This window comes from Lipophrys pholis (assembly GCF_963383615.2).
Source record: "Lipophrys pholis genome assembly, chromosome: 4".
Classification (NCBI taxonomy): Eukaryota; Metazoa; Chordata; class Actinopteri; order Blenniiformes; family Blenniidae; genus Lipophrys; species Lipophrys pholis.
In genome coordinates, this window is record NC_137637.1 from 27,585,607 (window position 1) to 27,597,899 (window position 12,293).

At 42.1% G+C, this 12,293-nt stretch overlaps 1 protein-coding gene across 1 annotated transcript; it reads left to right on the forward strand.

The window, feature by feature from the left end:
- The first annotated feature begins 85 nt into the window (after nucleotides 1-85).
- mov10a (Mov10 RNA helicase a) lies at nucleotides 86-11,948 on the forward strand. The gene is made up of 22 exons (XM_080462222.1): nucleotides 86-501; nucleotides 598-703; nucleotides 831-991; nucleotides 1,562-1,803; nucleotides 2,166-2,412; nucleotides 2,628-2,768; nucleotides 2,862-3,024; nucleotides 3,343-3,494; nucleotides 4,320-4,490; nucleotides 4,773-4,920; nucleotides 5,768-5,929; nucleotides 6,347-6,450; nucleotides 6,553-6,650; nucleotides 7,462-7,560; nucleotides 7,683-7,791; nucleotides 7,904-8,021; nucleotides 9,259-9,450; nucleotides 9,536-9,607; nucleotides 9,914-10,039; nucleotides 10,168-10,256; nucleotides 11,243-11,361; nucleotides 11,705-11,948. The coding sequence occupies exons 1-22, from the start codon at nucleotides 377-379 to the stop codon at nucleotides 11,770-11,772; spliced, it is 3,012 nt and encodes a 1,003-aa protein (XP_080318348.1). The 5' UTR covers nucleotides 86-376; the 3' UTR covers nucleotides 11,773-11,948.
- Nucleotides 11,949-12,293: the final 345 nt, after the last annotated feature.

Sequence of the window (12,293 nt, forward strand, 5' to 3'; positions counted from 1 at the left end):
TTATTACCCGATTCTGTCGTGGCGGTGTCTTTGCTTTCGTCTAATACATTTATAGATTCTCCCTAACTTGGGACCATTGGCGTGCATTCACCTGCCTGCGTGTTGCGCTGAATGCGCGGAAGAGTAGACGTATAGAAGATCAGGAGGTAGTTTTAGACTACCAAATGTTTTGGAAATCGGCGCTGAATACCGCCGCACTGTGAACACACACCTGGAACACAGCAAAACTCCCAACCTGTGGACCCGTCCCGGCTTTTGAAGCGCTTTAGCGGCCACCCACACGTCATGAGTTGAGGAAACGCGGCGGTAGTTTGTCAGCAGATGTACTTCCTCACTTTCAGTCAGCGGCCTGTGAAACAAAACACAACGCGCCGACATGCCGTCGTCGCTCAAAGAGTCGCTCGAGTCCGGGCTGGACTTCATTGAATTCCTCGGAGACCGAATAATAAACAACAGCAAACGGGAACTACGAGACATCTACAACTCCGAGTTCAAGCGCAGGTAAGCTGTAAAAAAAAAAAAAGTGTGTGTGGGGGGGCATTTCGACTACACAGTTCAGCCTCTGGGCGCTCATGTTTCTCCTGTCCGTGTCCACAGGCAAGGCATTAAAGATGCACCCTTCGCCAGTGTCATGTATGCTCTCGTGAAATTCAACAAAGCCCACATAAAACAAGGGAAAATCTACATAAATGCCAAACCTCAGGTAAGACACGACCTGCGGGTTGCACCTCTCGTGTGCTCTCACTTCCTGAGAGGTTTTGCCTGTCATCATCTGTTGATGGATCTAAAATCTAGACATTGTGGTGGTGGTGGTGGTGTTGTTGTGGTAGGTCCGGGTGTATTGTGACCAGTGGAGGAGGCCCCGGGCCCCCCAGCCCGACCCCCAGAGGCCTGCAGAGGTACCCCCACCCTCCTCAGCACCGGACACACCTGTACTCACCCCCAAGAAGAAGCTGGTCACACAAATCCTTCACAAGCTGAAGGTAAACAGGTAATAAAATGTGCCTTAGTAAGCAATGTGGCGCTAATGCAATATGCAAACATCACGTGACAGTCATAAGAAGCACCCCTGATTAAAGAGTCTCATAAACGTTTTGATGGCTCATGCATTTTCTTTTTCACTTTTTTTTTTTTTTTTTTATAACACTCCTGAAGTTGTGGTTCCATCCATCCAGCCACGATCGCAGCTGAACACAGGCGATGGCAGAGTGCACTCTGGATAAATCACTAGTCCATCACAGGGTGAACACAGAGATATAGTCACATGCAATGCATATTTTTAGTCTATGGAAGAAAACTATCTGGTGTACAGGGAAAACATGCAAACTTCCACACAGTATTCCATACTGTGTGACAAGATTGCTAACCACTGCACCACCGTGCGGCCCTGGTCTGCCACTGTCGACTCTAATTTAACTGCTGAAGGCAGGAACTAGTTCTTAAATGAAATCGGTGGAAGTTTTGCAGTAGACTGAAGGCTCACAAGGACGCTCCGACTTTAGCATCCTTCTACACTCTGTTGACTATGTGTGTTATTTTTTCCTCATGTCGCTCATCACAGGAAAGAACTTATGGCTGACAAAGGCGGCATTGAGATCACTTCGGACCCTGCAGGGACTGATGGAAAGGTGCACCTCACCGTGGCTCGTCTGGGGGAGTTGTTTGTCGTCAGGTTTCACATTGTCAACAAGGGCACAGACTGCATCCACTTCACCTACTACACCGCCCTGCACCGGATTCGCTGTTTCACTCTGGAGGATGAGCGGAGGGTGACGAGAGCCTGTCCACTGTTCCTCTGTCCCGGTGAGATGCTAAATTTATCTGCCTTTTAAATACCCACTTTTATTTATACATACATTCGTGTAACTTTACATCTACACTTTTATGTCGCCATCGTAAAAAAGGAAAGTCAAGCTAATCGTTACTGACTTCTCTTATCGTCGTGATGATTCCCTCAGTGAGACGACGCAGACTACAAAAAGCAAACAAACGTATTCTTAAGAAATAATTTGTCCAAATTACTGTTAAGATAAATCACTTATGAAGTTTTTTTTTGTTTTCTTTTTCTAAAACTCCAAACTTTGCTCTTTACACATTTTGTAAACATAGAACACACATGTTCATTTGGTGTATTTTAATTCCTTCATCAATGTATTTGTTTGCAGGAGAGAGTTATGAAGTTGTGGTTAACTACAGGTTGAGCCACTATGGATATTTTCCTGCCACCATGTACTTTGAGTTCTGCCCGGATTTGCCCGAGTCGACGCCCTTCTGCGTTGTCCGTGAGATGGAGGCCGTGGCTCAGACCCCGCTGGCAGTGGAGCTGGGGCCTGTGGCTCCCTATAAAAAACTTCATGTGTTCCCATATAGGCCCGTGAACACCGTGATCGTGGACGGAGTGCCACCAGAGAAGTACGTTGATAAAACAGAAAGATTCTGGCGTGGTGTGTTTCGAAGCATATTGCTGTTATGGTCAATGAATCGATGCACTACAATGCTGCACTTAATGGAATTGTGTCTGCATTTAATTAGTGGGTTTATATTCCTCCTTTGTGTTTGAGATCACTGAATGAATCTTGAGGTTGTGTTTAATTAATGCTTGTCGCCGTTTCGGTGTTTCATTGCAGTTCTGTTGTCCAGCATTTGAAGACCGCTGTGAAGTTAGGCCACTTCAAGTACCCCATTTACCTGAAGGAACTGGCGAAACAGAGGATCGAGGACTCCGAGTACCTTTCTCCGACCGCCAGAGAAAAAATTGTTGCTGTAAAGTAAGAAAGTGACCACATTCGTTGCATTTTTCCCTTATTTTGTGGCTGTAGCCACCATGAAGCATGAGGCTTGTGTCCATGCTGTGTGCGCAGGAGTCTCCTCAACAGTCCTCTGAAGATGAAGAACTACTGTCACCGATATCACCTCCTGCTGCACCTGGAGGAGATCCAGATGGAGGTGGACATCAGGAAGTATGACCTCCACAATCAAACCATGAATCAAGACCAAAGCAACCGAAAACTCCTCACGCTCAGGGTAAAATCATCCTATTTTAAATACAGTTTTAATAATTTCGCACTGGGGGACATTTAGTTTGGAGCAGCTTCTAACGAGCAATAGCTGAATGTATGCATTTATCATTGCCTGATTCTAACTTTGTAATGATATCTAAAATATGTAATGATCTAATGTGAGGATGCCATTTGGATGTAGTAATACTAAGAATTATTCTACTATATTCAAACAACGTGCAAATGTTTCCAAATCTTTCCGAATCAGTACTGCAGCTCATGCTCTTCAGTGACGTGAAACAAGCTGTGCGAAGGTGACCTGGCAGTTCTGAACTCTTAACAGGTTCCCGGTGTCGCTGAGAACCGGCCATCTGTACTGCGAGGAGATTGTCTGAGGGTGTCCAAATCTGAGGACACAGTCCAGCCGATCACTGTGTACACCGGATATGTTCACAGAGTGGAGCTGGATAGTGTGAAGCTGGGCTTCTCAAAAAGGTGAGCGCTCGGATGAGGACGTGCGAGACTTGAAAGTGAAGCTGGACGAGTCCTGAGATCCGCTGGTTTCTCGTTTTAAATTGTTCACAAAAGCGTGTCAAGAAGACTTGGTGGCGCTGCTCGTAGGACACGTTCACACTGCAGGTCTTGATGTTCAGTTCAGATCTGAAAGATGAGAGCTCAAGTTTTAACACTGGCTGCTGCCTCTGTACAGGAGGCATGTTTGGACGCAGAGTTTCATCCATTGTTTAAATGTGATCCTGCCCCCAGTGGAGAATTATTAACGCCTGTTTCACTTCACTGATTTCAAAGTTAAATTAATGATTTACATTCAAAGACTTCATGAGTTACATGGCAGTTCAGACTGAGCGTGCCCTTTGGAAAAACATCACATTTTATCATCAAAAGTCATAAAAGGCCCTATAAGTTGGCTTAGGGTCACTTTTGCCTGCAGTGTGAACATTGTCTCAATCACTGAGGCTCCAACTTGCTTGAACAACCTCCCAGTGGAGCAAAGACCGGCCAAAAATGTTGACATTTATAAACATGAACAATAAAACTCACCTTTTTGGTAGCGCCTTTTAACTCATCTCTTATTATTTCACAGTTGTATGATCAACCTTTATCTATTCATCTCATGCTATTGTATTAAAAGCTGTTGAATTTTGTTGTTTTACTCAAAAATCAACAAAATTCATTCATTTAGTGACGCTTGTGTGTGTGTGTGTGTATAGGTATCAAATGGTTTGTTTTCTTTAGTGTCTTGAGTTACATTGATTAAAGCACCAAAGCCACATTTGAACCACTTTCATTTAATGATTTCAGGCTGCTGCAGATGTTTATCAGTAACATGAAGTTTGAGGTGGAGTTCACTTTGAACCGGTTCCCTTTGAGGCTGCAGCACCGGGCGGTCGACTTGGCAGTGAACCACCAGCTCGGAGAGGTGCTGTTTCCATCTGGTGCAGCAGCAGCGAGTGTTCCCATGCCGAAACTCAGGTCTGGTGTCTATTTTTGTCAACACTATAATTTACAAACACAGAAACACCGGTAAGCATTGTCGAGAAAAGAGGCTTAAACTTAGTTTCAAGAGGCTGAAAAGACGCCAAACGATACCTTATCGTCAAGCACTTGATTGGATCAGCTGAGAATAAGGTCAGCGCGAGATATATGATTAGATGTTCCAAGCACATTCTGATTGTTTTGCTTTAGCTCAGAATACGCCCATATTTTAAAGCTCTCCATCTGTGTTGCAAAATCGAATTGCTCATCATATTCCAGGATGTTCAACCGTCAGCTGGAAAACAACCCGGAGCAACACGCTGCAGTCCAGCGAATCGTCGCTGGAGCTTCAAAGCCGGCGCCTCATCTTGTGTTTGGGCCTCCGGGAACCGGAAAGACGATCACTCTGGTTGAAGCCATGAATCAGGTACTGATTAATAGTATCATATAATATCATATGATCTTGTATACCCAATAAGATTTTACACAGCTATAGCAATCTGTCAGCAGCTCCTTGTTAATTTGCGGTTTGCCATATCTGATCAAGATAAAACCCCAACATGATTCTTTTGTAAAAGATGAATGGTTGACAGTTGAGGATAATCTCAAGTTCCATCCATTTTTTTTCTCGATGGTTTGATCTAGCTCAGAGTTGCATGGCGCTGGAAGCAAATAATCACACACACACACTCACAGTCACAACTACGGGCAATTCAAAGTCGTCATTTATCCTCAAACACATGCACGCACAAGGAGAAGATGCAAACTCTGCACAAACCTTGCAGCCAATTAGGGAAAAAAAATCCATGTTTGTATCTCACAGCTCTTTCGTTATGAAACTGTATAAACCTTTGTGTTAACATAATTCTGATTTTCTTCAAAGAGGTGTTGTTTGCCAATTGAGGAAAAGTCAGTTCACTGTTTCATTTTACATGAAGCATTTGTCATATTCATATATTATATTAGCATGTTTCACATGTCCTTCATGGTTGAGCCTGTGGACTGAGAATCTTGAAACATGTCTGTGGTTGAAGTTGATTGTAAGAAGATTGTAATATTCAGCAATGATCCTCTTTTTATTGCATTATTTTTTTGAAACAAGGCGACTGGTAATGTTTCCTCAATACGATTTACTTGCGGTTGTTTGATCTGAAACCTTGGACCTTCTGAGCCACAGTCAGGAGCGAGCCCTACAAACTTTTTTTTTTTTTTAGATATTTCCCATACAAGCGTTACTTTATCAAGGGGTGATTTGACTGCCCTTGCTTTAACAGGTGAGCAGAGCGGATCCGTTGGCCCACATCCTCGCCTGTGCGCCTTCCAACAGTGCCGGTGACTTGATCTGTGAGAGACTGATGGTCCACATGGATCCACACAAGGTGTACCGCGTGTACGCCACCAGCCGAGATCCAAGGAGTGTCCCCGAGAGCCTCCTGGTGAGCGTCCGTGGCTTATGATCACACCCGCTGTTTTCATCCTGATACAAGAAGAATACAAAGTGAAACTGAAAGTTAAGATATTTCTCAGCAGGTTAAACCAGGATTTCTGCAGAATCACTAGATGAGTCAGGATCAGTCATTACATGCACTTTATGGTGTCATGCAAATGGATAATGTGCTTCTGTTAATTCAAATGCTGCCTCTCGAGTTACCGACTGCCAGATGTTTTTCTCTGCACACACTCAAACCCGTCATGAAAAATGTATATTTTCTGAGCTCCTATATTGAATGAAAAAGTGAGTGAAAATAATTTGAAACAACTGAAATAGAAATTTAAATAATTCTCACAGCCAAAATGTTTCAAATAGTGGATGAATGGACAGTTTTCACTGTCATGTCTTTGGCCTCTTTCAGAAATACAGCAACTGGGATGAGGGACAAGAGAGCTTTGTGTTTCCAGAGAAAGAAACTCTGATGAAGTACACAGTCGTCGTTACCACTCTGGTCAGTGCTGGAAGGTGAGAACCGGTCTGCTTGCATGTAGCACAATGTTTATTTCCTCTATTCGTCTACATCGTTTGTGTTTTGGAGCCATGTTCAAGTTTCTGTTGTGTGCTTAGGATCGTTTCTGGAGGAATCCCAGTCGGACATTTCTCTCATGTGTTTGTGGATGAAGCAGGTCAGGCTGTGGAGCCTGAGTGCGTTATTGCTATTGCAGGTAAATTCTGAGTTATGTCGACTATACTCCAAAAAAAAAAAAAACCCTTCATGTCTCAAACTTAGTGCATGAGTATCAACATGATGTATTGCGCCACACAATAAAGAACCTTATCTAAAGCTTCGCTGTCTGTATTTATGAAGACACGGACAGTCTGTCTGTGAAACACTGAGCAGATTTCTGCTCTCGCACTCTGCTGTGACTGTTCCAGCTTCCACTTCTCTCGTCTCGTCCCTGAAAGCACACAAACTCCCGATCGCTGCCAACTCGGACTAACGCTGCAGTTTGTTAGTAACTGGAAGTAGTGATATAGAGAGGCATTTCACTTGCTTTTGGAGCTCTGTTGTTGTTGGGTTTTTTTTAATTTGCAAACCTTATCAGTCACTCTCAAAATGTTTCTCTGTTGGTTTTATCTTTTCAATAGATTGCATAAAAAATTTTAATTCAGTTTTTTTTTCTCTTCACTTTTATGTTTGTTTATGTATTCATTTATCATGTAATACTTTATATTCCACTCATGTTTTTCAATTCCCCGCTTGATTCCTTTCTTCCTCAGTTTTCTCTCTTTCTCCACCTTATCAGTTTCTCCCCACGATAACTTCTTTAAACTTACTTTGTCATGCTCTTATTTTTGCCGAGTTGTAACTTTTAACCACGTTGCAGACAAATAATTAGGAATCAATGTCCTTGTTTTATATCTTCCAAAAGGCACAGTGATAGTTTTGAGGGTTTTTTTCACGGAAACGGGGACAGAACTGGAGCGGGGTATGAAGTGTTTGCACTGACTTGTTTGTTGTTTACTTTTTTCCAGGTCTACTCAGTGCAGAAAAAGGTCAGCTGGTGCTGGCAGGAGATCCAAAGCAGCTCGGGCCAATCCTTCGGTCTCCTCTTGCGTCGCAGTATGAACTCGGTAACGCCCACTGTCGCATACGTCGGCGATTGATTTTGTATTCGTCTCGAACATGCTCAATCCAGATCAAAGTTATATATATTTAGCGTGTAATTAGTTTGACATTTCAAAACGCTCTTCAGGACTTTCTCTGCTGGAGAGGCTGATGAATCATAACGCTCTGTATCAGAGAAGTTCGGACTCCGGACACTTTGACACGCGCTTTGTCACCAAGCTGCTGCGAAACTACAGGTCTGTCTCTTCGTCATCTTTCTTTGGTTTGTTTGAGTTGAATTTATCGCGTTCGGCAGTCTTCATTCCTAATAACTCCTCAGCGTCTGTTTTATTCTTGGTTTTCACTCAGGTCTCATGCTGCCATCCTGAAGATCCCCAACGAGCTGTTTTATGAGAAAGAACTGCAGGTGTTTGCCGATCAGTGGGAGCGCGAGACCTACTGCAAATGGGAATACCTTCCCAAAAAGGTAAAGGAAAAACAACCATTCCCATTCCAATTCTACGTGATAGTTTGCTTAAAAGGCACGTTATTATTACAACTCACATTTACGACGACAGGTGGAATAAAAACGGATAACGAATAAATAACCATATCAGAAAGAAAAAAAGAAACGTTATATTGTTACAGTTAAAATGCAGTGTCCTTCATGAATAGATAAAAGACTTTATCTCTACCTTCAGATAAGTGATACAAATATGCTGTTATTGCCTTTTGAAAGTTTTATTTACTTTGTGTGATTTTAAAACTGCCACAACGTCCCATTAAATTATAATTGGAAGAGGCTTAATAAGAAAAGATATGTTGAACACAGAAACCAGGAGACAAAAGTAGTTTGGTTTATGTAATCAAAAGAAAACTCATTTAGAAAATCATATGGAGCATGAATTTAATTGGAACAGCAAAAAAATATAATTGCACTGAGGTAAAGTAAATGAAGTCGAGGAAGCTGCGCTGACACAACAAATTAATAAAACTGTTAGACGTCACCATTGACTTTATAATCTGATTCAACACGAAATAGCATTGAATTACTTTGTTCTTTAATAACTGAAGTACAAAAACTGTTTTGTCATTTAGAATTGTTGATTCAAAGAGTACACATAGATATATGCAAGGGATTCCTGAAATAGTATTGAAATGATATTTTTAAGGAAGCATTTTGCCGTTATATGAGCCATTCCTGTATTAATATGTATTTGTATAAACTGATGTATTCAAATAATAAAAAAAAAAAAAACCCATGATCTTCAAATGATGATGATACGATTTGACAATTTAACCATAAAAATGTAACTCGACCAACATGTTTATTGATCCTAGTTGTGGAAATGTGATGAAACAGTGATATAGTGGTTTTCATTTCTCGCTGTAGGAGGACGCTGTTTGGATTCTGTTCTCCTTATACGCCCAACTTGTCTGGTTTCCTTTTACAATCCCAAAGAGATTAAGCTTAGTTAATTTGAGGAATCTGAATTGTCTCCATGTGTGTGAGTTTTAGAGGATCTATTTTAGCCCTGTGATAGAGCGGAGACGTTTGTTCAATGTCTGTTGCCTCCAGGTACTCTGGACTGGATAAAGTAGATAGATGGATACATGTGGGAGTGTTTGCGTGAATCATTTGGACATGATTTGGACAGTTTCGATCATCACCAAACAGCATTTGAACCAGATGGATAACATTTACCTGCTCGCTGTCGTTCAAGGGTTTCCCAGTGATCTTCCACGGAGTGATGGGAAAAGATGAGCGAGAGGCCAACAGTCCGTCTTTCTTCAATGTGTCTGAGATCGAAGTCCTGGTCGACTACCTCACCAAACTGATGGAAACTCAAGGAAAGAAGGGCCTCCCCAAGCTCTCTGCAAAAGACATCGGCATCATCGCCCCCTACAGGAAACAAGTGAGCCTGCATGGTCTTAGTGTGTTTAAAAGCATCTTTGTAATTGGTAATTAATCCACATTAACACATTTATTTTCCCCAACAGGTTGAAAAAATACGAAAGGCCCTGCGCTCAGTTCCAGCGCTGAGTAAATGGGATGATGTCAAAGAGCTGAAGGTTGGCATTGCAGCGCTTAATGCATGATCCTTCGTCAGGAAAACCCGACATATATAATCCAACCATGTTTTTTTTAAAAGCTAAAATAGTTTGATTACAACTAAATGAAAATACTTATAAGCTCACTCCTCTTCTTTTTAAATGGTGTAACAGAATGACTGATTGTCATAGAAGACTCGCAGGCCACTTTATAAGTCAACATTTTGTGACTATTTACTGTAAAGTGGGAGCTTCTTTAAGGTGGGATTGTATTGTGAATGACATGGTTGCACTTTTCCAACTGTCGTCTTCTCCTCACGGTGTCAGGTTGGTTCTGTGGAAGAGTTCCAGGGACAGGAGAGGAGGATCATCATGGTGTCTGCGGTCCGAAGCAGCATCAACTACGTCAGGATGGACAACGACTTCAACATTGGATTTCTGTCGAATGAAAAGGTCAGTCACACGCTGTCTTCAGCCTTATTGAAACCTGCTCAATAATCACTGGTTCAGTATCATTGTGTTATCAAAAAAATTTTTTTGTTTGTTTTGTTTTTTACATGCATCTGCGCGTTTACTTGCAGAGGTTCAATGTGGCCGTGACGAGAGCCAGATCCCTGCTCATTGTCGTGGGAAACCCCGTGATCCTCAACAAAGACCCGACCTGGAACAAGTAAGACAAAAGCAGGACACATGGGGTGTTTTGGCAGCATGGGCGGCTGCTTTCACACCTGCTGTTTTCAGGTCGACCCATTTGAGTTTCGGGACTGTGCGAATGTGTGAACCTCAACAGGTTGAGGAGATGTTCTCACTTCCAGTGGCACTGTGGTGCTGTGCGGCACCAGACTGTGCAGCAATTGCCTTGCACACTCACTCTGTCAGCATGTCACTTATAATCAAACATGTTGCAGGGCTGCAGTCAAACCCACATTTAATGCCTCGATAATAATTTGTTTGGCAACTTCATATGCACACAACTCATGAGAACAGTGTTGTGTCTGCTGTGTTTTGGTAGAAAGAGGCTTCAGTGGCTTTAAGGTAAAGCGTCAATTTGTGCAGAACATATTAAAGTGTCTCGCTAATGTTATGTGCAGAAAAATGGTGAATTTAAAATGGACTTCACTTGTATAGCGCTTTTTCAACTGCGTGAGCAGCCCCAAAGTGCTTTTACATCGTTAATTACATTCACACACACTCACTCACACTCACAATGGAGGCTGCTACCATGCAGGGCAGGAAGGGCGAACTTTATTCAACGAGCTGCACAAAGTAGCACTCTTAGGAAAAGCCCTGTACTCGCCGTGGTAACATGGCACTGACCATGCTGTCATGCTCCGTGGTGATGGACGCTCAACCAGGCTGTGCGTCTTCCAGAGGGGAAAAAGTAGATGTGAAGGTGCTTAAAGCAAACCACAATGCTTCAAATGGAAGATTTTGTCTGCGCTGACAGGTGTGAAAACCCCCCGAGGAACAAACACAAGACTCATATTTCGAAGAACACACTGTGGTTATCAAGATGAAACCTTGTCTTTAAAAACAATGCGGCCGGTTCCAGTATTGGACATTTCGACTGTTCAGTTTTTTAAAAGTTTAAGTTATGAAAACTGTCGCGTTCTCTCATCAGTGTTTGTTTGTTTTTGCTTTTTCCCTGATTTGCAGATTCATTAGCTACTGTGTGGAGGAGAGGGGCTACACCGGCTTTGACTTCAAGGACGCAGAGGGGGAAGGAGACATCGTGTCGAGACTGGCAACCCTGAAGATCTGCGTTGATCCGGAATGTTAGTGCATCGCTGATGTTCCTGATTATTTTAGAAAGGCAGCTTTTCAATCTCTTGGCTGTGGCTGCGACTGTTGTGTTCTGTGTGCTAGAATCATGAACATGTACCTTAAAATCAAGGCATGGGGGATTTTCTTACATGTATTTGGAGATTTATGAAGGGATTCAAAAGGTTGCCCGAGGATGGAAAATAACATTTTCTTAAATCTCCGTAAACATGTGACAGATCAACTGTAGTTGTAAAAGCACTGCAGCCAAACATTCATCCTGGCTTTCACAATCCTCAAAATAAACTTTTATGTCTCTGTTTTTTGTTGTTGTTGTTGTTGTTGTTGTTGTTGTAGGTCCTAAAGCTGAAGAGGAGAGTGCCCTCCAGCAGTTTGTGGATCCTGGATGGAAGAACGAGCATTAACAATGCATCAGATACCAGCATTCACTAAATACATGAAGAAAATCTTTTTTTTTTCCACATTTCCTTTCTATACCTCAATTTATGAGAGCAAATTGCCTTATAAGAGCATTGTCTGGCTTTTGTATGAACTGTTTGGATATTTTCATGAAATAAAGAGACCTCTGTTTCTAATCGTTGTCTTGCATCTGTGTGCGAGACGTCTTTGAGCAAACATCCACACGTGTTTTTATATTTATCTTTCAGTTGGATGTGGTATAATAACCAATGAGAAAGTATTTTGTTTAAATCGCGATCTCATTTTAAATCATAAAGAATTGATTTAACCACAAGGCACTTAAATTGAACTATAACCTTTGTCACAAGCAACATTTTTTTTTTTTTCCAAGCTCCACACGTTTCCAAATGTTCCCATCAAGTAGGACGAGTTGGAACACGTGAGGGAACCTCATGACAAGCGTCCCAACTTATATTTAATCAGTTTTTGAAACAATATTTAGTTGTTTTTTTTATTATGTTGGCAC

What these genes read in the sequence shown, in the direction of transcription:
- mov10a (XM_080462222.1), top strand. Translation starts at nt 377, where the DNA reads ATGCCGTCGTCGCTCAAAGAGTCGCTCGAGTCCGGGCTGGACTTCATT. An exon ending in ACATAAATGCCAAACCTCAG is followed by an intron (nt 704 to 830) that starts GTAAGACACGAC and finishes TTGTTGTGGTAG; the next exon opens with GTCCGGGTGTATTGTGACCA. An exon ending in GATCTGCGTTGATCCGGAAT is followed by an intron (nt 11,362 to 11,704) that starts GTTAGTGCATCG and finishes TTGTTGTTGTAG; the next exon opens with GTCCTAAAGCTGAAGAGGAG.